General features: G+C 34.1%; 1 protein-coding gene across 5 annotated transcripts in view; it reads right to left on the reverse strand.

Annotated features, from left to right (window-relative positions):
- Positions 1 to 26,420, reverse strand: part of LOC121379274 (casein kinase I-like) — a 50,862-nt gene continuing 24,442 nt past the window's right edge. For 3 of the 5 annotated variants that reach the window (XM_041507807.1, XM_041507808.1, XM_041507806.1), the window contains exons 4-10: positions 24,343 to 24,491; positions 23,407 to 23,635; positions 22,572 to 22,742; positions 19,691 to 19,839; positions 19,055 to 19,196; positions 15,895 to 15,987; positions 8,787 to 10,274 (exon numbers count right to left, since the gene is read on the reverse strand). In XM_041507807.1, coding sequence (XP_041363741.1) covers positions 10,015 to 10,274; positions 15,895 to 15,987; positions 19,055 to 19,196; positions 19,691 to 19,839; positions 22,572 to 22,742; positions 23,407 to 23,635; positions 24,343 to 24,491 — 1,193 coding nt within the window. In that variant the 3' untranslated portion in view covers positions 8,787 to 10,014. Of the gene's footprint in view, positions 2,509 to 8,786; positions 10,275 to 15,894; positions 15,988 to 19,054; positions 19,197 to 19,690; positions 19,840 to 22,571; positions 22,743 to 23,406; positions 23,636 to 24,342; positions 24,492 to 26,420 lie in introns of those variants that run through there. The other 2 variants (XM_041507811.1, XM_041507809.1) reach the window with 2 other exon arrangements.

The following is a 26,420-nucleotide window of genomic DNA, read 5'->3' on the forward strand; positions in this document are numbered from 1 at the left end:
CAACTGGCTGTTTTTAGATCCACATGTAATAGTGGAGCTAATTTTAATTAGATTGCAGTTTTCCTTTAACATAAGTCTGTCCACAGGCAACACGTCCTATTGGCTACTTGACCAATACTGTAAACACTAATCCCTTACATATACAGAGATAAAAATGACATTGAACAAAAAATCTGGACAACTTTAGACTGCTTGTAGCTTTTATCAACGAACAAGGATAGGTACCATTTTCAGGTAGTTGTATACTTTTAAGTTGCTACATTCACAAAGAAATGTATTCCAGGGATGTATACCTTTCTAATGACACCACAAAAGCTCTCTGGCTGAAATTCCCTTGATTTTTTTTTTATCTCTGCATAATTCTACCACCTTCACAAAACTACTTCTGTGGGCATCCATGTTCCTTTGTGCAAATAATTTCAAACCATAATACAAATAGCTGGGCCTATACAAATACTGAATGAGAAAGGCATTGACTATGCATACAAAACAAAATTTGTACGAGTTATCACTTTTTTTGGAATGAAAACAAAAATTACTTTCATCACAAAATAATTTTTCAAAATCCTGCAGTCTAACACAAGTATTCAAAAATACTTACAAGACATGTACAGAAAAAGATTTGTCCCTATACACACACCAACCTTTTTTTTTTATACACAATGCATAAATTACTAACATTGTACAATATACATACATGTCTTCATACAACACATTTCCAAGGACAAACCAACCAATGAAAATGAGAATCACATGACGAGATGACCTGAAGAGGACAAAGATTGTCATTCATTGTAATTACTGGACAGACAAGATGTCTGCTGTGTGTCCAATATCTATGAAGACAGCATCAACTCCAGCTATCCCGTGTCTGTGGTGAGCAGTCAATCTTTTATAATATATGTTTTCAACATGCATGTTCCTTACAATACTGGATCAATGGCAACCAGTGTAATAAAGTTTTGTTTTGTTTTCTTCAGTTAATGTAGGTAGTTTAATGTGCTCATATACCACTAGGGTTTCAGTTAATCATGTACCTGGTTCTGTCCTGCATACCGAGTGTAAATGGACTTTCCTTGAATGGGTTTGTTATGCAATTTGTCTCATTTTGTGTTTTTTGGTCTACCATACAGTTCTCACTGCTAAGCATGTGTTATTGTGTTATGTTCTGGTAGTCATGCGTCATTTGAGGATTTTTTATTTAATGCATTTGTGCTGTTCTATGCACCTGTTCACTTCTTATTTTCTTGTCAGTCAGTGATAGGTCTAATATTTAACATTTGCGACATATTTGTGCAAAATTTGGAGTTTGTGAGACAATAGTGACATATCTGTCCTACTTGTAAGGTAATCATGAAGTACTGGGCCAGTATTTTACTATATGTGTTGTTTATGGTGTAACTGAATACTATCATGTGTTTTAGCTCTCTGAGCTTGTATTAAAAATGTCTTTTCTATGATCCCGCCATCCTATCTATGGCAAGTTTCAGCCTATCATACAACTACAGTTTTCTTCACATCATTTCAAATCAACCTGGCTGTTCATATTCACCATAGCAAAATGCTGAAGCTGGGCTTTCAATAATCACTACAATTTAAAAAATGCTGAATGCAAACAAGTCTCCAGCATGGTAAATACTTGGAGGAATAATTATTGTGGGCTCCAGTGGGTAGCACTAGAACAAAGTTCAGTTTCAAACTGTGACAAGTGGGAAAAGAAAACTATAACTGTGCAGTTGGAATGATTCAACACCGGTTGACAATTACATTCACTGTGCCCTGACACGCAGTTAAGAAAACCCACCATGCCACCCAGTAATGTGCAAACCTTCAAAACATACATGTACAGGTCTGTAGGTCTTCTTTTCCAAAGTTTCACAAACCAAATTATAACAATCTCCAATAAAGCAAATTCAGGAATGAATTCTCAACCATCTGCCACAGCAAAAGTGTTCAATCGCCTTGCATGTGTTCTATAAACGGTGTTAAATGTTTACCACCACCACCACCACAGCTACCAAAAAGGTTACTACGACCCACTGTGGACATCAAGCCCATAGTTTTGACATTTTGACTCTTTGCTTCTTTGGCATATTTGGCAGGTCATCGAGATCATTCTGTTGAAAATTCTGAAATGAATTTCCAAAAATACTTTTTTTTTTGTTTCCTTTTTCTTTCACTGAAAACTGTTTTCAGTGTTTCACACAACGCATCAAAACATCCTCATCAGCTCTAAAAAGGTTTCATAAACCTCTCGACACAACTTAGCTTGCTACTGCTATTTTCGGTTGTGTCGCCCAGAGCCAGATCGCGTGGGCATATCATCCTTGGAGGCACTTCCTCGCCGCAGCCCGCCAGAGTTCATCTGTGGGACCATTGTTTGTTGCAATTGAGCTGTGGAAATTCGGGACTGCTCCCGCTGTAATTCTGCTCCCGTTGGAATGCCTCGATGTAACCTAGTGCTTGTGCGACGTTCTCGCTCTCGAGACATCGGTCGGGGTGATGTGGCTTAAAGAACAAACACAAAATAGTAATCAATACAATGAAATAATAATGAGAAGCACAAATCGTATAAATGTTTAAGCAGAGATGCGATACCCAAATAAAAATAGAAGCTGAAATGATCTTTAAATAGACAGGACCACATACCAGTTGTTTTGCCATTTTATTTATTGCACAAGTTTATAGTGTGAAAGAATATTATAGCACGAGACTGCATAGCAGTCTCGTGGTATAAATCTTGTGCACTATAAACGAGTCTGTATTTATGACAAACCACCTTTCAATATTATGATCAACAAAAGTTTAATAAAATAACACAATAAAATAACACAACTTACAACATCTGGAAAGTTGGTTGAATTTTATGGAATTGACGGAATGCTGATCTAGGAACATGACGTCATTCCTGGCTAGGGATATGATGTCATCCAGGTGAACACATCTTATGCACGCAAGATTTTGTATCACGCGTTCAACAAAATGTTTTTTTTTATTGCATGGTCAGAACAGTCTTTATTACTATAGTAAAATTAAATGGGTATGTTAAAAAATATAGTACCATACTTAACAATGAAACAGATGGTCTGTCAACTACACAAAAATAGGTAATTCACTTCAACAACATTTTAAACTTAATGACCATTCACATAAACAATTTCTCGAGGAACATACAAACTGTTTAACCTTGCGGTACCCTCTCCACCTACTCTGAGCTCAAACTTAATGATTGAACTGACGGCAAGTCCCGTCGTTGAGATATAAATTGCCATAGGTCGGGAGCATCACTGATGGCACAAAGTGCCGTCAGTAAACCTCCTCAATGGTGTACATTATTTGCCAGTATATAACATTAGTACATTTAAAATATGCCTACATACAGCACAATAACCTTTTAGTCTTATTTGTTTGCTGCAAGTCTCTTCTTTTTTTTAACTGCTGTGGGCAGGCTTTAAATTGCCATCAGTGGGCCGTTTCAACCATGACAATTTTGTTTTTATATTGCCGTGGGAGACATATTTTTAAGTTCAAGGAACTTTTAGGTTTTTTTATATTTCAGATACATATACTGGCACGGATCCCATAATATATGCTTTGGACACTAATGTAAATGCTGCTAACTGCGAATGGTCCATTATCAGGTGCATCAATAATGTTACTCTTAAAATAATTGAGAAACATCAGGTTAGCCTCAGAATACTTGCAACATTAACTCCCATATTATTTGAATACATTCATCATCAGTTTGTTCAGACAAAAATATAAAATGTTGAACCTACAACTAAATTATGGACGAGACAATCCATAACAGTTATAGTCATTAAAGAGAAACCTTTATGATATCCATACATTTGTAAACAAAGACAACATATGAAACATTATCACTTTATTACATAAATGGCATTCAATATTTTTTTACATGCATAAAACTTTTAACCTGATTGACATCTCAGGCTCAATGAATCGATCAACAATGAACCAATCCTTCTGAATCTATTGTACATAAATTTGCTTGTGATATTACAGACAAATTTAGAAGACTGAAAGTTAAATTAGACTTCAATTTCTCTACATGTTTAATCTTATGAATCAACTTCTAAGTTGCCAATAAGTAGCCAATTATTTCTTACTTTTACACACAATAGTTACATGTCTGCTGCATAAAGACTAATGCTTAAAATGTGTTCTTTTAATGCAAATTAGACAGTCTGGTACATACAGTATGCGAACCAACCAAAGTGGCATTGCCCAACGTTTGTTAGGTGTCGGCTCGGTGGGTTTTTTAAATTTCTATCAGTTTAGTCAGTCAGTCATTTTACTTCAGATTACATAAAAAGAAAAACACATCTTTTGTTTGTACCACAGAAATTTTGTTACAATTATCATCCACTATGTATGACTGGCAAACGTGCATATTATGTTCCAGTCAACTTGTTAAACCAGTTATGTTTAGTCATTTGGAAGAATCCCTGATATCGGCCGAGCTGTACATTTTAAAGCTGAGATTGGTTTTATTCTGTTAAGACACATGCACTCACTAATGTGCACTCGCGCACGCACACATACTTCATTCCAGGTTACAGTCAGAGCAATTTGCTCTTAAATCTATATACCATTCCAGCGTTTACGTCTCAACACAGTCTTCCAGGTTACAGTCAGAGCAATTACACAGATTAAATCTATATACCATTACAGCGTTTACGTCAACATAGTCTTCATGGTTTAGTCTTTGGTATTAGTTATTTGACCAAAGAACTGGTTTGGCAGACTGACTTAAACATATAATATAGTTTTCCAATGCTTAACTTAATACCTGGATCATCAGAGGAATAACCTGTTATTTTAAATATAGTTTTTATTTACTAATAAACCAAATGCATCTAATATCCACTAGTCTTTTCAACATATTTCCCCACCCCATCCCACTAAAAAAAAAAAAAAAAACCCAACCCAAAAGAAACAATGTAATATAATAATAATAATAATAATAATAATAACAAAAAAAAACCTTCTGGTTTGCTAGCTTGGCAACATATTCATACATATTTACATTGACAAAATTGTTTGGTGTCTCTGCTTTTAAATAGCTTGTAACATATATAATATGTAATGCACAGATTTTTAGGCAATTTTAGAAATCTTTCAGTTCTTAGGTTTATATTCAAACAGGTATTCTGGGAGTACTGCTATTTAAAGCAACTCATGTCCCATATCGGACCCAACAAAGATTCCTATTTTCAAGGGCAATAACTCTTTCAAACATTCCATTTTTGACAGTTATGGCCCTTGAATAAATGCCCATGAAAGTAAAACATGATCTGTAACTCTACATAATAAACCTATACAATTTCAGCTCAATATCTTGAGGTATTGTGAAAATTGTTTGGAAAACTATTCTGGACAGAGACAAAACCTATAGTCCCCTCCAGCTGGCCCAGCAAGGGACTAATAAAAACGGGTATACCAGTACACGAAAGCTTCATACAAGGCCATCCTTAAAAAAAAAGTTGCTGAAACCCAATCTAAAAATGTGAAATATGTCAGTCATTAATATTTTATATTATATGGAAAAAAAGGAAAAAGAAGAAAATATGGCTTTAAAAACCCCACCAAAATGCAACAAACCAATGAGAGTTTGGTTACAGCAAAGGATTTTAATAAGGATGGCTTAGTATTTCCTTTATCAGTTGGTTGGATCCAATAAACAATCCATTTTCAGATAAATTTAAATACCAAATAAGACACTTTTTTTCACTGAATACTGTATTGTATGCTCTTGTACAAAGGCTTACATGCATACAATAGTCTCTTCAAATGACTAACAGAGACAATCTTAGACAATAACAATTACCCTCAGCATCTGCCAATTACACTGAGAACGATTCATATGTAAATGTATTAAGTAGTGAATATGTAGTAAGAACAGTAAATGCAGAATGGGATTATGTGCATTGTACAATTATCTTTTAAAAGATATTGAGTGAAACTTAAACCAAAATTCAATTACATGAATTGTATGTCTGTCACACATGAAAGCAACCCTTGAAAGCTCTGCTTTCTTTGACGATGCTTGAAGCTGACCTGCTAAGTTTCAGACAGTTATGCTGTTGCAAAACAATCAACTACGATTTCATGCAACTGATATCATCAAACAAATATAAACACGTATCATAAAGGTTAACCTGACTGAACCAATGTTCAGCCAGCCATATAGAAAATGTTACTGAGGACTTAAAAAAATGTAGTGCCATTTACAAAATGGACTTTACAACATTGGTACATGTTGCATACAGTTTGCAAGACATTTTTATCTGTGACCTTAATTCATGCAAGAGTTTTTAAAAAGCACTATTTTTGACACTTTTTGTGTCTTAAATTACATTTTCAAAGTGAAAGATTATACCATCATAAAAAAAATCTGAGAATATAAGTACAAAACATCTTTAAAGATAGAAAAACAAATTCAACAGAAGTGATTTTTACAATAAATGAAGTAGGCATGACCACTGAATAAACAAAGCTGTTGTCTCTCCTATATACACATGCATAAAAATATGTACAACTACATGTATATACACAGAAATAAACCTGAGAAACTGAAAAATGTTATTAATCTGGAATCATGAAATAACATATTCACTAACTAGCACAGTAGACCAAGAACCACAAAACAAGAAATGTATTAAATCTGTACAGTTTTATTTTACAATGTACCAAATCTGTAGAGTTTTATTTTACAATGTACCAAATCTGTAGAGTTTTATTTTACAATGTACCAAATCTGTAGAGTTTTATTTTACAATGTACCAAATCTGAACCGTTTTATTTTATAATGAACCAAGTCTGTACCGTTTTTATTTTAAATAGTACCAAATCTGTACTGCAGTTGTACTTGTTCATAAGACATGTATCAAGTTTAATGAGCAGACTGCAAGGCTTGCCGAACTCATTTAATCAAAACATCGCAAGACTCATATTTCTTCTTCTTCTTTTTTAAATCAAAGGCATACATACCCTGTAAACATTTTAAAGGAATTTTGACCGGCCTTGGTGGCGTCGTGGCAGGCCATCGGTCTACAGGCTGGTAGGTACTGGGTTCGGATCCCAGTCGAGGCATGGAATTTTTAACCCAGATACCGACTCCAAACCCTGAGTGAGTGCTCCGCAAGGCTCAATGGGTAGGTGTAAAGCACTTGCACAGACCAGTGATCCATAACTGGTTCAACAAAGCCATGGTTTGTGTTATCCTGCCTGTGGGATGCGCAAATAAAAGATCCCTTGCTGCCTGTCGTAAAAAGAGTAGCCTATGTGGCGACAGCGGGTTTCCTCTAAAACAAATCTGTGTGGTCCTTAACCATATGTCTGACGCCATATAACCGTAAATAAAATGTGTTGAGTGCGTCGTTAAATAAAACACTTCTTTCTTTTTTTTAAAGGAATTTGTGTCTAGTGAATGCATAAGAAACTTACGGATTAATATAACTGGGGAAAAAATCCATAATGTTCCAATTCTGATTCCCTCACACAGGATGCAGATGTAGGATATTCTTTCATATACCATAAAATAAGCAATTCAAGCATGACGTGAAATGTTCTGAGCAACATAAAAACATGTAAATGTGCAATGTTATATATATTACAGGTACCTTCAACATTGCAATTCTTAGAGAACAAAGGCAGCCATTACAATTACAACATAAATCTACTAAGAACAAAAGGGCACAAATGGTATATGATACTTGACTTCTGAATTTATTGTTTCCGACATGAACAAATCTTTTAAGTGGGACATCAACAGGGCTTGACATTAAGAATTGTTTACCGATGGCAATTTTTAAATGTTTGTTGTAGGAAAGATCCTCACCTTCAGTAGTTTTGAGATTCCCTACAACAATTTTAAACCAGTAACTTGTAAGAAATATGAAAAACAAAAATTATTAATTCAACCATCGACAATAATATTTATCCAGTGGCAAAAAACCTGCCATTAGTAAAGTTCCTGACCTATTGCTGTCAGTACCATCGTTACGTTTGAACCCTGCACACGTACAAATTTAATATTTTCTTTACAGACACACAACCTGACCACTGAAACTCTCTATGAGCGATTTTAATTTTCAGAGCATAAAAGTCTTTCATTGATGGGGAGCTTAAAGATTACTGTCCTGGAACTAGTCTCAGGGGTGTGGATGGGAAGCGGCTGTGATAACTCCCCTTAAAATGGTGTGGTCTGTGCATGAACCATTTTTGTTACAGTAAAATATCATATTTAGGAGCTAGTCTGGGTCTTTTTCAAAGCAGTTGTCTAATTAAGTCCTGTATGTTGTTACAAATCTGAATATTAAACAATGAGACTTTCTGTCATCTGGCATTCAACTTAATGTGTACTATATTGAATGACATTTATCTATTTCTAAAGCAAGTCAAATACATTGCAGATATAAATCGCCTGACATTAGCTGCATGCTTCTATTATTGCAGATTTCATATTATCTGCTCAAATGTTTACAAATTGGGGATACATTAAAAAGTTCAGATGTTTACTTAATTTTTTAAAGACTGACAAAAGCTAATTTACTACTAATAAACTATTACAGATAAATACTAAAATGTAGAACTTTTCCTTTATGCAGTTGTGTGAAAAACCACGCCAAAAATTATACAATATTTTTCAGGACAGCACTAAAGTAAAAATTAAGATACACATAATTCTTAATGTTTTCAATTCAAATGTGTATTATCATAACCATGGATAAGAAAAATAGATAAAAGTATTTTGTAACAGTAAGTAAAATGGCCAAAGAAGAATTTTAAAAAATATATCAGAAACACTTTTGCCTGACATTTGAAAAACACAGTACAGTGTTTTGGCTACCATCAACTTCAAAAAAACATGTAGCTTTAATTATGTGGTCATTTATCCCTCTTAGCATTTCAATTACATGTTTACTCATTTATAAATTAAACGAAGCTGTACACATTATTTTAGCTAGTCAAGGCCATCCTAATAAAAACATTGTTTGCTGTAATCCAATACACCATTTAGGGAATAAGAATAAGAATTTAAAAAAAATAATAATAAAAATAAATTAAATACAATGTAGGTTTTTTGTGGAGGTTCTTGGAGTGTGGTGGGATCTTGCTCAGTCAGAAATGAGCTTGCCCAAGGTGCTTTGGTCACAAGATCGAACCTCCTCAGTGGACCCATTCTACAAAGTGGGTTTCCTTGTTCCAAACAGTGCCCCCCCCCCCCCCCCCAACTGGTGTATCAAAGGTCTAGTATGTGCTGTCCTGTCTGTCAGAAAGATTAAGTGCATATAAAAGATCACCAATTGCTAGACTCTGAAGACAGTCAAAATTACCAAACGTTTCACATCCAACAGCCAATGTTTAATATATTAATGTGCTCTAGTGGTGCTGTTAAATAAAACAAACATAACTTTTCTTGGGAGACTAACAATACCAACAACAGAAGATGAAAATCTGGAAGTAATTATTACATCTGGTTATATGGTAAACAGAAATGAGAGTCGGCTAACAGCAAACAATATTTTCGAAGGTTGGTCTTAAACACATCAAACATCAAAAAGATGGAGCAAGTAATCATATGTAACAAATATTGATACTATACAATAATGTGCTAGATGTGTATAAAAAAAAAAGTATATATACACCAAAATGCACATGTAATTTCCTATGAAAAAAATCGTAAATGCATACACATAGAAGTTGAAGATAAACAGTCACGCTGTTCGTGTATCCATCATGACAATGATTAAGAACTCTACGACTGCAAGCTGCTTAAGATGCAGTGAGAACATGGACTAGTAAATTTTACAAATCGCCGTCTTGCACTGGACATGTTCTATCACGAACAACCACACTCGGCGGGCGAAGCACTATGTTCCACGTTACTGCCGGACATCACCACAGAGTTAAACACACACACGCAGACAGACAGACAATTATAAATCACATGTAATCACAGGTATAAATATATAGCTGATAACACTGTCATGGTCTCTGCTTTACTGCAGCCCCGCGCCCTCTATTTTCTCCGGCCACACGTCTTATTTTAGAACCATCTGTCGTACTCCCCACCGGAACGGGAAGACCTGAACCCTTCAAACTGAGCCGCCCTCCAGAAGAGGGCGTGGCAAGTCTATCACTGACACGACTGTCAGTCACACCTTCCTGTGTCTCGGAACCTTTTGTTGCTAGGGACAACCGTGCCGGAAGCTTATCTTTTGGCCGAGATGGCAGACCTCGAATGTCTGAGTGAGGAGAGAAGAGAGAAAGAAAAAAAAAACGTTCTTACAAAAGCTGTTACACACATGAAACTGAGAAAGCAAAACTTAAAAAAATGTGATGGCCTAATGGAAAGTGCCAAAACATAGTACTAAAACTTTATAAAGAATTAAAATGTCTGTAATACAGTAGAAATTAAGTGCAAGCGTTTAATATTTTCAATTTATAAATGACATGTGTAGGTTTAAAATAATATCGAAAACAAACAACTCATAGTACAGACTAATTAAGCATATAGTAAAAAGCAAATAAAAAATATATATCAATGTATATTTTTGTTCAGTTTCATGCAATGAACAATGAGTTATGTGCAGCTGGTGGGTAGGCAGGCTGAGTGCAGTAAAACAAGACCAAACACAATGTATGATGTTATCTAATAAAAATAAAATGAAACAATAATATAACAAAAAAGGTTCCATAAAATACTGTGACAACAACATAAACCTGTACTAGAGCAAGTGATCTTTAAACGAAATTGGTTAGTCATGCTTTATGATTTTACAGAAATGCAAATAACCATAACAAATATTTGGAAAAAGCTACAGTGCTTTTCACCTAAGAACCAACAAGTACAGTTGACTAGGGCCACATAGGTAGTTATGCACTTAAGATTATCTAGATGCTAAGATCGCTTCGTAAAACAGGGTCCAGGATTTCTAATTCCTGACTGTAATATAACATAAAATGTCCCAAGTACTTTATTTTACTAATCTACACAGAAATACTGCCACAGTATTTTTTAAATTAAATATATCTTACTTCTGCTGAAGCAGGTATATAACAAGCAATAAAAACAGAACCAAATCTGAAGGTAGCACATGCAAAATAAAATGAGAATGAAGATTGGATGAAGATGACCACGACATGAGTTATCAACAATTCTCAGATATATTTGTGATTACATGAACATACTTTTATTTCATGAACACAGCAATATTTTATTGGATACACAAATGTACAAAACTTGGTTAGTTTTCTCTTCACAAATACTTAACCTGATCTATAACCAATGGCATTTCCCCCTGGTCTGAACATCCCAACAGCCAATAAAATGGCTAAAATCTTCAAATCGAAATCCGATTCCTGTGACAGCGAATTGTCTTCAACATTGTCCTTTCGACTAGTGTTGGTAGCAAATTGTTTTCAAAAGTCAAATTAAGAGGCGGGTGAAGGTCTAAACAATTGGAGGATATGGAAAGCAGCTGGTTGACATCAATTCCACCTTCCCTGCTTACCAATGATCTATTAATCAGTCTAGATATGAAGACTTCCTGGACTGCTGACGGCAGGGTTGAAAATTAACATGAAAACCAAGGTCACCAGCAGGGCCAGTTGAAGAAACATCTTACTGGCCCTTCTCAAATTCAACTAGCCCTCCAATTATCACATTGGAATTTAACTGCATAGCTAAAATTAAAACTAGAGTGTTTTTTGTGGAATAATAACCGTTTGCGTTAAAAAAAATCGATGAATTAACATTTAACTTCATAATGAATAAAGTAAAACTTTATATAAAAACATGTCATTAAGTTTTAAACCCATACCAACTCAAATAAAAATTTAAAACAATGAAAAAGAAATACAGTATAAAAAACATGTTTCTTTACAAAGTACCATTAAATTAAACATATTAAATCTCATTTTTAATACAGAGTAAAAGATAATGCAGTACAAACAGACTAAAGGTATAACTGTCTGTGCTTTAATAAACTAGTCTGGGAGTGGCAGTCGTCTTTGTGTCGATGCAAGAGGGATGGAATAAATTTTGTGGTGATGCAAGAGGGGTGAAATCTCCAGCAATTGATTTCCTCATGAGTGGCTGTTCTCCTAGATAGAGATCCATGGGATCATCCACTATTTTGCCAAATGCCCATTCGACTATAATTTTGCAGAGATATGGCCCTGATCACGTATTACGGTTATTCAGATTACCTTGGATGTTCCATCAATTGCCTTGAAACTTGTATCACAAAAAGAGGTAACCTGCGCAGTTTGATTGTAATTTGTGAAGAATTTTTGTTTTAATTTACACTGCACTTTTACCCCCAATAAAATGTATGGGTTTAAAACGTAATAAATTAATATGTTTTTATATTAATTTTATCTTTATTCATTATGTTGGCGCTGTCAAAATATAGAACATGTTCTATGTCTTCTGATCTGTAGTTCACGCCAACTTAGACACGGTGTCTTTTGTCACATTCGATTCAGTATCAGTGTTTCTTTTTTAACTAGTACCATATTCGCCAGACACTAAAATCGATGGTCACCCAACGGACTACCTTTCTAAACTTCTTAGTCGCCCATAGCTAATAAAGGTCGCCACAGGCTACTGCTAATTTTCAACCCTGTGACGGCGGGAAAAGGAAGATGGTGTCCATCTCTTTACTTGACCCTGGGACTGAAAGGTGTTCTTCTGCTTGGAAGTCTCCAAAGTGGTAATGAAGTGTAAAGCCTTCACTGTCGCCAACCGAAAACAACCAGAGTCTGTTGCTTTGATTCCTGAACAACCATCAAAGCTACAGAGTCTTTGATGATGGATGCCAACATCTGCTTGAGCATAACCACCAGCTAGTCTCTGAAGGATGTATCCAACATCATGGACTCCGAAACCAACATCATGGGACTCCAAAACTAACATCATGGACTCTGAAACCAACATCATGGGACTCCAAAAACAGTCTGCTTGAACCCTGTCCGATTTCTTCTGCTTCCTGGCAACAAGAGACTTCAGGTACTCGGCAAAATCCTCCTTGAATAGACTGGCACAAGCAGAACACTTCGACGTAAGATGGCATAGTGTTCTATACAGAGAGCAGGTTTTGTGAGGATCCTTCCCAGCTAGGAAATGCCTGCACTTCATACATGCATGAGTAGCCTTAAAGTTAGTGGTGGATTCAGAAGACATTTTACAATTTACTACAAAAGATAACAACATATTTGAAATCCAATTACTTCCCATTTGTCTCAATAATAACCCACAAGTAGTAAGTAAAATTCAAAATGGTGGCCAAAGACAAAAAACACTTCAAATTAAATAGTGAAAAATAGAACTTATAAAAGATGAAATATTAACAAATATTTAAATAAGAAAAGCAAAGGTGAATAAATCAATTATGAATAAAAAGCACGACCAAACACACACTAAAGCCACAATGACTTAGATAAAATGAGACCAAAAGACTTCCAGATTGTAAAAGTAAAAGAAGGAAGTTGCTCTTATGTGATACTAGGAACAAGAAGCAGAGATCTCATTGGAAGATTTCAGCCATTTCATTGGTTGTTGGGATGTTCGGACCAGTCAATTAAATAGAGGGAAAAGCCACTGGTTAGAGGTCAGGTTAACTCAAAAAGAAAATAATCTTTGAGACAAAATTGTGAAGAAATACTTTCCAACCTTTCAACATGAAAATAAAGCCCTTATCAAATACTCTCCATTAACATTTTACCAAAAACTTTACAACCAATACAATTATCAGAACTGAAAGCAAACAAAAATGAATTAAAACTTTTTATTGGCTTTTTACAGTACCCCAGCAACTCAAACTTTGTCAACCTTTTTTTTTTTCTTTTTTTTTTTTTAAGAAGCTGACGCAGGTATTTTAAAGGCAGTTTTCCATGTACATCAGTCATGAAGCTCGGAAAACAGATGCATACCGCACCACTTATATGCTAACTGTTTTTGACAATTGATTTCATGTATCTGTTTATGTGTGTTCTACACAATGCCAGAAACTGCACACATGGAAAACGGCCCTAACATGATTTGTAATATTTGTGGAAAGTTATTGAGCTTCCTATTTGACTTCATACAGTGGGATCAAGTCAAATCTTCACAGAATCTGCAGTAGTTTGATGACAAACCTGGCCAAGTCACCTTACAAGTCAAATGTAACTAATCAATAATATTTTACATTTCTAGAGTTTATGCTGTCATTTTGCTAAATACTAACCGAAATCACCAAATTGTGGAATCAGGGCACATCATTTCACACAACCATGATGTGTTGGTGATATCAATTGAACTTAATTAAAAAAAAACCCAATCGATTGTGGTGAAAATAAAAGTTAAATTATTTTGGATCACTGTAATATTCCAAAAATAATTCAGCCCGATGAATTCATCAAAGTTAGTTTTAGGCAACCGATTGTGTAACCTGCCATATAACCAGATGCTATTCAAGTAACTGAACATTCAGACTCAATGTTAATCAATTTTCAGTTATCTAATATTTTGAATTATTGTCCTCTGAAAATACAATAATTAACTTGGCTTATGAGACCCTCATTTTGTTGTGTTTTCTTTGGCTAATAAAAATCAAATATGCCTTTATTTTAAAAATAAGCACAAATTCATTATTTACTAACATTTAGACATTTTATCTTTCATGTCAAAGGCCTGAAGATATGTATATAAAACATCTTTTACAATTGTAAAATTAAAATGAGCAATGCCAGATAAAGCACTGCATTAAATATAGGTTTTCTGCCAGACATGAAATAAATCCAATACCAAAATAAATAATACATAATATATCTGTCACGCAATGCACACAATGTAGCTTTTAGCGTTTACTGTGGAAATTCTTTTTTTTTACTTCTTTTTAACTATTCCACAAATATCAAGAGAAATGCACAACTGGCTGGTAGTACAATAGTAAATTTGCATAGCCTATACTAACATAATAAATAATAGAAATAAGTTTATATATAATTCATTCTACCATGATTTTGAATACTTGCATCTGATTGGCAACCATCTTAAAATAGGTGTTAAATTTATGATAACTGTCTATAATTTAATAAGACTGCTTTAATTATGTTTAGAAACAAACACTACTGCAAAAAAAACCCTACGTTTGACACTGAATAACATATTTCAGAATAGTTTTGAAAAAAACGGAATTGACAAGAGAAGAAAAGAACAAAAGTTTGTATACAAACTGCAATTAAACAAGCCAAATACAAATGTTGCATGTTCAGTAGTTACCTAATTAGTAACTATTCACTGTCAAGTATCAACAAGCATTGGGTTTTTTAAACAGTCCTTGTGGTTAGATGCAAGCAATAGGCGTTTGCTCGTGTAAAATTATTTCTGCATGTGTGAAAAACTGCTCACTTCATCAAATACTGACAGTGCTAGTTTATTTTACTAAAAATTAAGGACTGTGAATTTGATACTTGAGAGCAATTGCTCTCCTACCTAATGTCAGGAGAGTGTTTATTGCTCAGCAACAATTTTCAAAGCCTAACACTGCTTTTACATTTATCCATTCCAACAAAATTTAAGTGTCTCGCTCCATGTATATAAAATAGAATTCCAACTTTGAACACATTTTAGTCATGGTAGAATGAGATAAACATACCTGATTTCATTTTAGAGATGAAATTATCATAGATTTAACACTGCTTCATGTTACATTTGAATCACACACTAAAGTGTTTGTTTTTAATGTCATTTAACAGTGGCAAATCCAGGATAACCTACCTCAAAAAGGAAATAAGAATATGCTCGTATCCTAAATATCAAACATTAGTTCAAATTAACATCAAAGACCAACAATTTTTAAAAATGCTTGAACTAACCAAAATATTTTTTATTTAGCTTTCTACTTTTTTCGTTTGTCCTTTCACATGGATGATAAGGGTAACAGACAAATGTTGCTGCAAGTTTTCGAACTGTTATGAGAGAAACATGGTTGTTTTATGTAGCATTATAAAAAATCGTAATAACAACATTCCTACCAAATGACCTAATGCTAAAATGGTGGGTCAAGTAAATAAAACTAAATTTTTTAATTATTATCTTATATTCAATGCATGATGCTGCTCACTTAATAAACTTTTTAATAATGATTTAAGCACTTGTTGAAATTCAATACGTCTTGAACAACATAAAATAGATGATACAGTGAAACCTGTCTAAAACAGACCCTGAACAATCCTCAATCCTGACAAATCAGGCCAAGTTTCATGGTGAATTTTATTTTAATTTGGCAAAATAATTTAATGTAGTAACTGATATTTTGTTACAAAATAACTGGGTTTCTTCAATTTTTAAAGTTTTATAGATAATTTGGCAATTTCTTTGCTGACTCAGAGCTAGCCCTGCGTGGTCCTGAATTTTCTAAATTCTAATATGCGACCCTCTAAACACGGGATCCTGTCTAAATGAGATAAATATTTGGAGTCATCTCCGGTTTCATACGGTCTAAACAGGTTTCACTGTACTAACTACAGAATTTTACATCAAGGATTCCATTGTATTATTCACCATACAATGCACAATGATCTCAATGCAAATTGCAGAGTGTCGCAAATTACTGACAAAACATGTATATACTGTCAAACATGAAGTGAAATAATAGTAGTACATATTACAGTCTTTTGTTCACATGATTTATTAATACAAAACCAAACTTTTCACAATACAGTGCCATGTGATAATGAAAAATGAACTCTCATCCTGAAAAATTATCAGTAGATGATTGCTTGTATGATTCAATGCTGGTGTTGGTAGGAGATGCACAGTACTGGCACAAAGATTAAAATAAACTTTACTACGATTCAAGAACACTGTACCATGCAAAACATGCATTACAAACATGTCCATGTTCCTTTTTGTATTTTTTTTTTTTTAAAAAGGACTATTTGTCATATATGCGTTTTAATCTTTTTTAACACACTATAATCAAACATTCCTACATTTGGATCATATTAGTATATTATTATATGGCATCTGTGAAAGAAATACAAGATGATTTACAAACTGATTATCAACAGCAAAAGCAATTTGTAATCAACAGTTTATAAAATGTAAAACAAATACTAAAATGTATTAAGTTTGCATTACTGTTTTCAGCTAGGATTTTTAAGACAAGCCTTCATTAGTGTTAGTCTTAGCTGAAAAGAACGGAGCACTGGTTGAAAATATGTTATGTAATTACCTTTCTCAAACACACATAAAAAAAAATCCTGAACATTTTGAACAATACATTTCCACAATACTTTTGTGAAATAATATGATTACAGTTATCATGCACACAGCCACAAGATGCTATCTGCAGTGTCAGGTAGCCTGGCTGATGAAAATTTTACCTAGTTACTGATCTTCCAGATTAAGCCACAGCATTAAAACAATTGTCAGTGTCCAGGTACCTTAGTTCTTATTACAATAGAAAACCAAGATAAGACACTAGGCTCAGCAAAAAAAAAAAATCTCTCACTTAATCCATAATTATTAAATGCATGTAATTTCACAAAACAAAGATTTCTATATTTTTGTCTCTTTTAGATTAGTCAGATTGTAAGTTCAAAACATATTAGTCTGAAACAACTGACAACTTCAGTGAAAAAAAGGGAGAAAACTCAGACAATTGAAACACAAGGAGATACACGATGACAGAAAAAAAACAAGTAACCAAAATAATCACATAGAAAGAAGGTGCAATATATTATGGTTTAGTGTGTCACATTGGCATATCTAACCCAATGCAATATGTCTTACTGATATACAAGTATATGTGTAATTATAGCATTACAAGTTAAGTCAACTCAAGGCTTAAGTTAGAGCCAATGTTAAATTTAGTGTAATCATTACTTCTTTCACCACATTAATATCAGCAAATTTTTGAAGGATTTTAGAAGATCAAGTCTAGAATACATCAACTACAAGCATTATTACAGGGTTTAAGCTGTCGTTTGCCAAACTGTCAAATGCAAATTAAATTTACTGTGGAAAATATATTCCTTTACAAATTCTCCAAAAAGCTCATTTGAAAATCTGTAGATTATCACCATTTTTGTTATTCAACCAAATAAAACTTTAATTTGGTTATTGATTTGTTGATCAAATTTACCAAATTGCTAATAATTTTTGTGGTTCAGTTTAAACTCAAGTCTTAAACATTTGGAGGGAAGCATATTTCAAATGGGAAAAGTAAGGTCGAGATGCACTTGTCCTAATGACAAGTGAATGTTGTAGTCCTGTCTACAAGTCATGATGTCTTTAACCATTATTAAGTCCAGTCTCAGCTCCTATTAGGCATTGTGAATGGCAAGGAGAAGTGCAAGGACAGACAAACTGATAACCTCAATATGCCAAAAAACTTATTTTTCTTCACAAGATAACGGTATATAATAAATGAAATGTAGTTAGTCCTATTCATTTATTATAAACAAAATCATCAAGTCAACCTTTCTGAAATCAGTATGCAGGTAATATGATGACATTCAAAACAAGGAATCAAGATGCAATACATTATAACTGCTAGCACAAACCACACATTTTTCCAAAATCAATATTTCTACTACTCTTAACAAGCCATGTTATCTTTAACAATATCTGAACATGATCATGAAAATATGGAAATTTAGGGGAAAAAGTCTCTATCCAACCAAACTATGCCTGTGGAAGTTGTAAGCAAATAAATACCCATCAACCAAACTAAAAATACTTAGGGGAGTAAAATCGGTTCCACCTTTGTTGTACAATTATTTATCTTCAAATTCCTGTCACACACTACAACCTGTTCACAGTAACTTTCACTCTTTCAGCTTACCCACAACCCAAGGTTGAAGGTGTATTCGTAACAACATAGGTGGGACTGATTAGCAACACATTTTCTGCAAGTACTAATATAATACACATATATTTACCTAATGTTTTGTTTGTATTTCGTAAACATTACAGAAATGTTTAGACACCACAGTGAAAAAGCTTCAAGTACGAACATGAACTACTTACAGTTGAAGTCTCCAGACTGTGGAACGGCCTGCACACCAATTTGGTCGCTACGCACACGCCCAGCGACAGCGGTCCCCTGCATCCCCCGTGTTGAGCTGTGAAGTTTGCGGTCCTTATCCATATCTTCCGATCCTCTACCACCCTAGGGAATCACAATATAAAAACATGTATTTCATATATTTTACTGCAAGTAAATATATTTCAAAAATATAAATTCAAGTCAAAAAGGAAAATGGCTCTGGCGCACATCCAAAGGTTAAATTATAAATCGACCTAAAACTTACACTTTGTGACAAACAGATTTAAACGTGAAACATTAACACAAACATTGATGCCTCAGTCATCATCATCATCATCGTCGTCACTGTTGAGAAAAGTATTATCTCGCCTTCATAAAAAGAAGAGAAAAATTTCCTTCTCACAGAATCATAGAAAACAAATGACAACACTGTCAACATTATCCAGAAACAAATTTGGTCTTTAGGACGTACTAAACTAGACCTATTGTTAGGACATAGTGCATAAATGGGATAATTTTCTCCAATACCAATGGCTCTGACATTAAACAATTCAAACATAACTAACCAAAAGATTACTAATATTTTTTTAATTACACACACTAAATATTCAACATACAAATTTTAACATGTTCCAATCGAAAACATAATCGTATGTGAAGCCCTGTCGATGGAAGAGGTTGCGGAATAGTTGACGTAGATACGAGTAGTCAGGTTTGTCATCAAACCGGAGCGATCGGCAGAAATTCAAATATGTGGCAAACTCAGCTGAAAAAACAAGGATACACTGATGATCTAACAAGATGATAAAATGTTTTTATTCAATCTAAAAATATAAATATTTATCCAGCAACCATTGTTTCTATTGACAGAAAGAAAGAAAGGTTTTATTTAACGACGCGCTCAACACATTTTATTTACGGTTATATGGCGTCAGACACATGGTTAAGGACCACACATATATTGAGAGGAAACCCGCTGTCGCCACTTCATGGGCTACTCTTTCCGATTAACAGCAAGGGATCTTTTATATGCACCATCCCACAGACGGTAGTACATACCACGGCCTTTGATATACCAATCGTGGTGCACTGGCTGGAATGAGAAATAGCCCAATGGGCCCACCAACGGGGATCGATCCCAGACCGACTGCGTGCTTTACCACTGGGCTACGTACTGATTACGATGACCAATTAAAGCAAAGTCATAAACATATAGTAGCAGTAGAGGGGATGATTTTCCGTTGCAGATTTAACCACATTCCATTTCACATTTTTGCAAATTCTGTTTTTTCCTGTTTATTGTGTTCAATTAGTGTCATGTTTTATTGTTATAAACTATATACATTTGTTTTATTGTTCCAGCTCTGAGCTGGTTTGCTATTGCTATTTTTTTAAATACCTGTAAACATTTTTGTTGAAACAAACTTTAAAAAAACAAGAAGTTAAGTAATGTTTACTTGCTACTATTACACGCACTGGTGTATAAACTGCACCTTTAAATAAGCTGCAGTTAAAACAAAGCCACAAACTTAATTGCGGTTAATCATTGTTTGTATTTAATAATAATAAAGAGATCAATTCTCCATTAAATTCAAACAATAAATAATTGTTGATTGTGTAGCTTTCAGTTTCATTTCATCTAATGGATTATGGGTAAGTTTCATTTATAAACAAAACACACCGTTGACAAACCTCGCTATTTTCACGAAAATATGAACAAGAATTTTGGTAATGCATTGTTTGTTATCTTACATTAGTTGCCAAAAAATATATATAAATAAATAAATACATGACATTTTATTTGTTCCAGTCTGATTAAGAATTACTAGTAGCCTACTCGCTCGATTATACATGTATGTTTCTCTGTAACCGTATTAGTGTGCTGTGTGCACAAATTACATATTCAAACGAGTTCGGGTAAAGCTGGATATAGGGCAGTGATAGTGAACCAAAACTAAGCACTGTCCTGTCGATCGTTTAAAGTTTCCACATTATTTTATAACTGTTAAAAAAAAAAAAGCCTAGAATTGTATATTCAGAGCCGGTTTAAGGATCCACAGGGCCTGTAGCACAAATAACAGCGGGGCCCAATTCCCAAGATATATATTTTGCTAAACCCCTCAGGGAGAGGGGCAAAATGACCTGGAGAAAGTGTACACAATGCCTCACCGCGGGACCACCTGAGGCGTAGTACGTGCTACATGTGCTACTATAATAAACTGGTGAGAAGAAAAGTAAAATGCTATTTTTGTGTGCAATTTAGGAAACAATCGGTTCAGAAATAAATAACTTGTAGTAAATTCTGTAGCATGAAAAAAGGCGTTCCCTGTGGGACGGACTATAAATGTGAAATGCTTCCATACAGATAACGAATATGCCCTAAGTTTTACGAAATTACGTTTTCCAACGAAAGCATCGTGTAAATTGGTTATGCTTACGAATCGTAATAAGTATTATTGAAAAATATCGAAATTGAATGTACTAGAAATCTTATTATATAATCAACATTCTAAAATTGTATCAGTACATGTTTATTTTTATATTTCAAGTTAAATTTCACTGTGTAAAGTGACACGGGTAAACAGTCACATGCTTTGTGGCAAGCTTACAGCAAGTAAGCGTAACTTCCGAGAATGAACAGTTCTGAAAGTGTTTAGGCATACTGTGCACTCCATGAAAGTTCGCATATAAAAATACTATGCGTATATTATCAATATTGAATCTTACAACTACCAAAAATATTTATTATGGTGCTTGAACCAGAAATACACCTTTTGAAGGTTATTTTATAAAAAATCACGAATTCCGTTTCAGTTACCAAATTCCGCGATTCCATCCGTTTTTCCGTGATCGCGGAAAATCATCCCCTCTATAGCAGATTATGACTTTTGACATCACTCATATGACATCACACGCATAGCTACATTACAAAATTGCTCATTTGATCTCTAGGTCATCGTACAATGTGGCAGAAATAACAGAAATAATAGCTTTTCCCCTTAATGTTTATGGTCTGCAGGATAAAAATAATAACTAATTACCGACGTCGGATATCTGCTTTATCTTGTTCAGACTGTATAATTTATAATAGAATTATCGAGAAATACAAAAATGATCATGTTTCTGGCTTTTGAAAACAACCACCTTAAACAAGGTGTTTAATTAACAGCCATTATGGGTTAAAGACAACACAATAAGCTACTTTGTTTTTATTAGTGGAGGTGGAAAAGGAGGTCAAGCATGAGGTGCATGGTTCAACGCATTGCAAACAATGTCCCACAACTTGTGTTCTGTTCTGTTCTGTTCTGTCAGTGGTAAAGTGCACATAAAAGATCCAACAGGTGTTAATTAATTAATTAATCAATGTATTCTAGTGGTGTCGTTAAACCAAAGAACCTTTAGCTTTTTTTCTCTTTTTTTTTACTAGCATATTTTCCCTCATGTATAAAAGAGTTTTGATATACCACTGATCATCCTGGGGTATCATTTAACACTCACAAGGAAATCCTTTACAGAGTTCTTCGATGGGAGTTGACATCTTTTTCTCGCTGATTCTCTCGTATTTTTGTCGTTTTGTTGCTGCCTTTAGTCCCTGCCAAGGCAGGCTCCCTCTTAGGAAGTACATGAACACATAGCCTAGAGATTCCATGTCATCTCGTCTACTTTGTTCTGAAATTTAAAAAATAACATTTATGTATTGAACGAATAAATGAATGTTTAATGACACACAAGCATAAAATTACAAGCAAACATATATTTTGACTAAAATAAACAACTTCTAATTGTACACATAGGCCTATAAAAATTAGCAAGAATGACTGTTTTACTCACAAAATTTTTCCATTCATATATTAAATTTAGAATATTATTTACATGCTCATGACAGGTTACACAAAAACAATATTAAAGGGTGACCTTAATTTGTTTTTCCATAACCCATAAATGATTTATGCAATGTTTTAATTTCTCACTGGTCTAACACATCCTTTCCCCCAATGCCCATCCAATTACTGAAAGCAAAAATTCAAAACTAGATTTTAAAATATGCCTAGATGGTTAATTTTTGAATTGTTATTATCAAGAAAGCACTTGAAATGCAGCAATTTTATAAATATTAAAAGAGCAAAGTTTTCTCAATATTTTGTCTTTACTGAGATTAATCTAGTTCAAGAATATAATGCTTTGGGTACTCACTTTTCTGATTGGACACATCAAGATAAAAAAATCAGGGTTTCCTGAATATGTAAACAAAAATCAATGAAGAGTCCTGAATTAACATGTCTAAATCATAGTCATATATACAAGACAAATACCCGGAAACTAGAGGACTCACCTATTCCTAAATGTGTGTTTATACTGGCATATCGTGCTGTTCCCGTGAGATTTTTGTTTTCCCGGTACGGTATGTGTTGATGCGTCCGAGCATCTCTGTATTTTTTGGCAAGTCCAAAGTCTATAATATACACTAAATTGCCTTTTTTGCCCAGGCCCATCAGAAAGTTATCTGGTTTCACATCACGGTGAATAAAGTTTTTAGAATGTATATACTCGATTCGACTTATCTGAAAAAAGAAAACAATTATTTTAAAAGCAGAAAATAATAATATAGTTATACACTTGTAAGTGACATACATGTAACATCATAAATGTGTACTTAGCAATACATCTGTTATGAATATTCATTAAAATGTTGAGGTCTCAGTGTTGAAGGGCTTGGACTAAATAGCTTGCAATAATTTTAAAAAAAGGTTCGGGATAAACATAATAGTTCTTGGTGAAAATAAAGCCATGCATGGGACTAAAGTCTTGACTTCGAGATACCCTGGGCTAACAACATAACAGATTGAGATAACAACATTTGACAATATCTCTGTTACGGTGTTTCTAATTTACTAAAACATCAGTTCTATCATGAACGAACAAGAATAGAAACAGTATTCTTCTATTTTCATTTCTCTATATCTGCTGCTAAAAACGGACATGTTCAAACAGCAAAAATCTATTTCCAACAAAATATTAATCATTTCATGGAATTATTTCGTCAAATTAAAATAAAATTTTCATGTTATTTTTAAACTTCGCAACTGCCGAACTTGGCTATTGGCAATAAAACAAGCCTTGATATAGGTCCTAATACCGATTACATTATTTCTTCTTCTTTTTTTTGGTATTCAACCCCGTAATGATTCTAGCCATTTATTTTCTCATGATACTTATTCTCTAAAAATAAATCCTAAAAGAATATGTCGAAGATATCTGTTTTTCCTACCAACTGGTCTGCCAAAAGCAGAACCGTTTTGAGACTGAATTTGCGTGAGCAGAAGTTGAAGAGATCCTCAAGGCTTGGTCCGAGCAGCTCCATGACCATGACGTTGTAGTCGCCCTCGGCACCACACCACTTGATGGTCGGGATCCCCACTGAAACCAACAAGAAGCAAACATGCTTTCACATCTCGCAGGCAGCACATTTCTCTTACATGTACATCTTACATTTGTAATATAATGTTTAAAATATTGCAAAAACTGCACTAATAATGCTAATGGATATCATTGTACATTCACGAAATGAAGACTATTAATTTAATGTCCATACCAAATGTCTGTTTGAAAAAAACAAATTAAGAGCTAATTGTTAACTTAATGAACCATGCATGTACTGATGAACATTAAACCCAAAGGACACCAAATCTAGTGTAAATAGCTTCAAATTAGTTCCAACTGCCATAAAGACACACCCGACCACCACTTCCATTCACAACTATTTTTTTGCAAAATAACATATATATCACTAGAGTAAGTTAATAGATCTTGCATAAACAGATAATTACTATTCTACATGAATATATAAAAAATATATACATTAAATGTATGTTTTAAGGGTTGGGACATGCTATCAGTTTTAAGTCCACTATTAATTTGATCATTGTGTAGGTTGTCATCAAAATTTCTACAAACTCATCCCCTACAATGTTTCTTAGCAAGTACAAATCCTATGAATAACATTCTTTAAAAAAAAAAACCCAGCTAAATCTGAACAAATTTAATTTTCATACAAAATGATTTCTTGTGGCAAAATGTCATTGATTTTTCACACCAGCTGCATGCTATAGGACAATGCTATTGAAAAAGAACCAATCTCAAGTTTTATAAGTGTTCTACCTTCCTAGATCTGTGCCAGTTCATTATTACTATTAGTACTGTTTTAAAATACAAATTAACCCATCACACACGGCGTGCATCTCCTATTAGGGCGGTCGGTCTAGGATCGATCCCCGTCAGTGGGCACATTGGGCTATTTCTCGCTCCAGCCAGTGCACCATGACTGATATATCAAAGGCTGTGGTATGTGCTGTCCTGTCTATGGGATGGTGCATATAAAAGATCCCTTGCTGCTAATTGAAAAGAGTAGCCCATGAAGTGGCGACAGCGGGTTTCCTCCCTCAATATCTGTGTGGTCCTTAACCATATGTCCGATGCCATATAACCGTAAATAAAATGTGTTGAGTGCGTCGTTAAATAAAACATTTCCTTCCTTCCTCCTATTAAGAGTATACCACCAAATCAAATCACATTCATGTAGATGACAATTAATAGTAATGTACATGCATGTGGGTAAAACTTGCAGCAATTCAACAGATATACACCATCGATGTTATATTACACTACAACCCCTAAAGGAAACCTTTATAGCAAATCAAAAATGGGGGAGGGAGTAAGCTGCTGCTTTCAGATATATAATGGAAAGCATCTTTGACTAGTACCCTAGTTCCAGACAAATATTGTCATCCTAATTTTTGTTGGACCATGCATATATTGCAAGCACAATATAGTAGCTGATACTTATTTATATGTATGGTTGTTCAAATTAAATTACAAGAATGTATTGGCCAGATGAGACCACCTTTTATGATAAGTCCTGTCAAATATCTCACCAAAGGCAGGCATGGTCTTATTTAATGAGACCTTCAAAGTTAGGCACCCTTCAAACTTTGACCCAGTCTGATGCTTGAGACACAGGTTTGAAAATTACTATCCTTGACACACAGGCTTGAAAATTACTATCTTTGAAAATTACTATTAACACGGAAAGATCCCCAGTTTAAATAGCATGTTCTACAATGTGTGTGCACATGTTTGTGAATGGAACAATATACATGTATGTATGTAAATATAATTCTAATATTAAAATGGTTTGTGCTCTATACACGCCAAGTAAGGTTTGATTCTGGAGTCAGACTGGTAATATTCAATATAGCTGTCGCAGACATTTGTAACACTATTTTATTGATTTCCTAATAAACAAACATGAATGAAGAATCTACATACAGCAATAATTGGGGCACCAAA

This window comes from Gigantopelta aegis, chromosome 8 (assembly GCF_016097555.1).
Source record: "Gigantopelta aegis isolate Gae_Host chromosome 8, Gae_host_genome, whole genome shotgun sequence".
Taxonomy (NCBI): domain Eukaryota; kingdom Metazoa; phylum Mollusca; class Gastropoda; order Neomphalida; family Peltospiridae; genus Gigantopelta; species Gigantopelta aegis.